Source organism: Engraulis encrasicolus, unplaced genomic scaffold (genome assembly GCF_034702125.1).
Source record: "Engraulis encrasicolus isolate BLACKSEA-1 unplaced genomic scaffold, IST_EnEncr_1.0 scaffold_63_np1212, whole genome shotgun sequence".
NCBI lineage: Eukaryota > Metazoa > Chordata > Actinopteri > Clupeiformes > Engraulidae > Engraulis > Engraulis encrasicolus.
Window position 1 is genome coordinate 133,053 of NW_026945961.1, and position 4,112 is coordinate 137,164.

The following is a 4,112-nucleotide window of genomic DNA, read 5'->3' on the forward strand; positions in this document are numbered from 1 at the left end:
CAAAAATAAATCTATCAATTTGTTGTCAATATGTTGCCACAAGTATAACACATGGATTTCAATCTCATAATAAAAATAAAAAGTAAAATATACTGTACAGTCTGTTGAGACATTTCCAAAAGCACTCAAATAATCCTATCTGTAAAGTCAATAATGAACATATTTGTTTCCCTGCAAGCTTCCTAAATGGGAAGTCATGGGTAAAGATTTAAGGAGTCAACCTGTGCCCTGAAGGTTGCAGATGCATCTGCTGTGTCCCCAAGGGGAAGGCTGCAGCCATCTAGTCTGCCACCAAGAGGAAGTCTGCAGCCATCTGCTGTGTCCCCAATGTCCCCAATAGCGAGTCTGCAGACACCAAGGGGAAGGCTGCAGCCATCTGGTCTGCTACCAAGGGGAAGGCTGCAGCCATCTGGTCTGCTACCAAGGTGAAGGCTGCAGCCATCTGCTCTGCTACCAAGGGGAAGGCTGCAGCCATGTGCGGTGTCCCCAATGTCCCCAATAGCGAGTCTGCAGCCACCAAGAGGAAGCCTGCAGGAATCTGCTCTGCTACCAAGGGGAAGGCTGCAGCCATCTGGTCTGCTACCAAGGGGAAGGCTGCAGCCATCTGGTCTGCTACCAAGGGGAAGGCTGCAGCCATCTGGTCTGCTACCAAGGGGAAGGCTGCAGCCATCTGCTCTGCTACCAAGGGGAAGGCTGCAGCCATGTGCGGTGTCCTCAATGTCCACAATAGCGAGTCTGCAGACACCAAGGGGAAGGCTGCAGCCATCTGGTCTGCTACCAAGGGGAAGGCTGCAGCCATCTGGTCTGCTTCCAAGAGGAAGGCTGCAGCCATCTGGTCTGCTACCAAGGGGAAGGCTGCAGCCATCTGCTCTGCCACCAAGAGGAAGGCTGCAGCTCCTGAATCTCTTCTCACTGGCCTGCTGAGGTGATGGACTCCTGTAATGCAGAGCAACATGGTCAATAATAAAAGGGTTCAATGTTGGCAGCTGTGATGTTACGTGGCAGGGATTCAGGTTCCTGAACTGTTCATTACAGCCACCCAGAAACATCCAAACCTAACCTAACTCCTTTCCACACGTCTTTACCCAATCATCCCAGCAACATCCCCCAACATACACCCACACCTTATTAAGTCGACATCCTCATTACACACACAGACCCTAACAAGTTGACATTCCCAAACCCCAAAAGCTCAAAAACCCACCCAGTAACCCTCCCAGACTCCTGTAACATCCCCAAAAACACACCCTAGCAACACTCCCAATAACATACCCAGACCCTATAGGCCTACTAGCAACACCCCCCAAAATACGTCCCAACCCTTAACTAGCGACATCCCTGAAAACCTACCCTAGCAACATCCCTGAAAACCCACCCAGACCCTAGCAACATCCCCTTCCTTCCTCCTCTTCCTCTTCCTTGCCCTACTGACCCTAGCCTATCCAGTAGCATACAGGCTGAAAGAAAGTTAGCTTCTTACTAATTGGATTAATATTTGATTCATTATTATTAATAGATGATATATTAGTACACATACATTTGATTGCTATTTAGATAGTTTTACCAATACAAGTTAGTGTGTGTGTGTGTGTGTGGTGTGTGTGTGTGTGTGTGTGTGTGTGTGTGTGTGTGTGTGTGTGTGTGTGTGTGTGTGTGTGTGTGTGTGTGTGTGTGTGTGTGTGTGTGTGTGTGTGTGTGTGTGTGTGTGTGTGTGTGTGTGTGTGTCACAATACCTGCAGTCTGTCAGCAATAACATTGCAGCTCATCATCCTCAAGATGGTCAGAGTCAGTTTCACAGCGCCATCCTCCCCATATACTTCCTTCATCTTAGAGGCAATCTCTGTGGCATCACACTGCTCCAGCTGTCCTCTGGGAATTGGCTCAAAGCCCTCCATGATCCTCTCAGAAAGGTACAACTTAAAACGCTTCAGTTTGTCTGAACCCAATTCATCCAGAGCACTGCACAGGCAGTGCAGGACGAGAAAAGGAAAAGACATTTGCATCATGTCAGACTGAAAAAAAGAAAAATGGATAGACTTAGACTTTGAGGGTCCACTGTGTAAGATTTAACTTCTCCAACTTAGGTATGTTATTCCTATAATTATAGCGCGTTGGCACACAAGACTTGGTGCAAATCCATCCATCCATTGATCCATTGATCCATCCACAGTTTGCTGTTGATGTTTACGACGCAAAAACATATAAAATATCATCAATTTTGGCCACCATCTTGAATTTCTTAGAAATCCCATGGGGGATTCCTGGGGACTTTCATATGTTATTCCTAAAAGTATTCTGAACATATTCTGAAAATTTCAGCTTGTTACTAATTTATTCCGGGGTGTAACTATTAGAGCCATAGCTGTACAATTTCTCATGTACAGTATGAATGTTACTGACTGACTACGTAGTGTGACATACAAACATGACGCTAATGGTAACGCCTGTATCATTCCTAGCTGTCAAATGGTACCACCTCAGACAACAGTATCCATGACTCATGGTCTATACTGCGATTTGGTTGAGTTATTAGCATGAACCCTCATTGATTGGCACATGAACAATTGCTCCAATTACCTGTAGCAAATATACAGTATAATACCTCCATGACATTAATGCACAACCTAAGTCCTGTACCGGGTGCTGTGCAAAGAAAATGAAAAGGTTGATGCTTACACTGGTGCTGTGCAGGTCTGGGCTTGTGCTGGGTGGGCTGTAATCCTCCTTTTCCACACTGATTTTCCAGATGGCATCCTCCTGCTGAGGTCGTTTGACCTGCACATCAAAACTCTCCTCTGGATGCTTTATGTTGAAGCTAACCACACAGAAGTTGCCCATGGAACCGACTTTATCTGGAACCAGCTTCACCTCTCCTGGGTCGATTTTGGATGGGCATGACGTCATCACATGGAAGGTGTCTCCCAGGCGGAGGGGTGAACCCACTGTGCTGTTCCTCTTGATCCTCTCCCCCTTCCAGTTCTCCTCCTGCTTGTGAATGGCATCGATGTGTTCCTGGTTGTTGAGGACTAGGTAGGTGCGAAGCTTCAGGATAGTGGTGCGTTGGTAAAACAGCAGCAGCTGACAGTGGACTTTAGGAGACAGCAGATCCAGAAGGTAGTACACTGGTCCCAGCAGAGACAGGGAGGGCTGGAGAAGACTGGCATGGTGTCGCGTCACCTCACACTTTTCCAAACACACTCCGCTGTCCTGTACATGCAATAGTCTGACAGCATTGTGTGCGGCCTCAACGCCCCCCAAACACAGGAAATGAGGCAGGTGGATCTCCTCCAGCTCTCCTGACATGAGCTTGATGTCCATCAGAGGACCAGCTGGACTGCACTGCATACGGGCCAGCTCTTCAGTAAACATGTACCAGTCTATGTAGCGATACCGCAGGGTGACTGGACCAACACACGACCATCGCAGGCTGGACTCTGAGCACTCATAGCTCCCTGCAGCAGAGCTCAGGCTGTAGGTTGAGATGCTCTTCTCTGTGGAGACCTCAGGCTCCACCAGGACCCAGTGGCTGGTGTCTGGAACTGCAGCACAGCATTCACAGCCCCTCTGTGTGTCATCACCCAGGCCATCCTCCCTTTAAGACAGACAGACAGATACACACACACACACACACACACACACACACACACACACACACACACACACACACACCACACACACACACACACACACACAGACACACACACACACACACACACACACACACACACACACACACACACACACACACACACAGTTGAGTTAAAAAAAACCTTGTCAACACCAGCAAACACCAGTCTGTATGATACTGTGACTGCACTGTGTTACTTTTCACACTACAATGTTTCCTGTTGCCGCAATAAATTGTGTTATTCAAGGTGATGGGGGTTAGCCTGTAACAATGACACGTGTCTATCATCATTGGACAGGCTATGTTGAGCAGTTTCATATGAAGTAGGCTATGAAAACCTATGTATGATGTAAATTACATTAACAACACAAACTATGTTTTCATGGAACTAAGTCAAGGTGGTAGGTGTTTGTTGTCAAGGAGGGCAAGTGCTGAAGGAATCCCTGCACCAGTCTGTAGAGTACTGATGTAATGTGTCACGTTA

The 4,112-nt window shown here is 47.5% G+C and overlaps 1 protein-coding gene across 1 annotated transcript; it reads right to left on the bottom strand.

The window, feature by feature from the left end:
• Nucleotides 1–855: 855 nt before the first annotated feature.
• On the bottom strand, nt 856–1,998 carry LOC134444646 (apoptosis-associated speck-like protein containing a CARD). The gene is made up of 2 exons (XM_063193897.1): nt 1,734–1,998; nt 856–936 (listed from the first exon to the last, which is right to left on the bottom strand). Exons 1-2 carry the CDS (start codon nt 1,995–1,997, stop codon nt 910–912), a joined length of 291 nt encoding a protein of 96 aa, XP_063049967.1. The 5' UTR covers nt 1,998; the 3' UTR covers nt 856–909.
• Between the last annotated feature and the right edge of the window lie 2,114 nt (nt 1,999–4,112).

Coding starts and splice junctions, on each gene's coding strand:
- LOC134444646 (XM_063193897.1), bottom strand. CDS start 1,997: ATGTCTTTTCCTTTTCTCGTCCTGCACTGCCTGTGCAGTGCTCTGGAT. Junction 937..1,733: donor TTATTGCTGACAGACTGCAG/GTATTGTGACAC, acceptor TCTGCATTACAG/GAGTCCATCACCTCAGCAGG.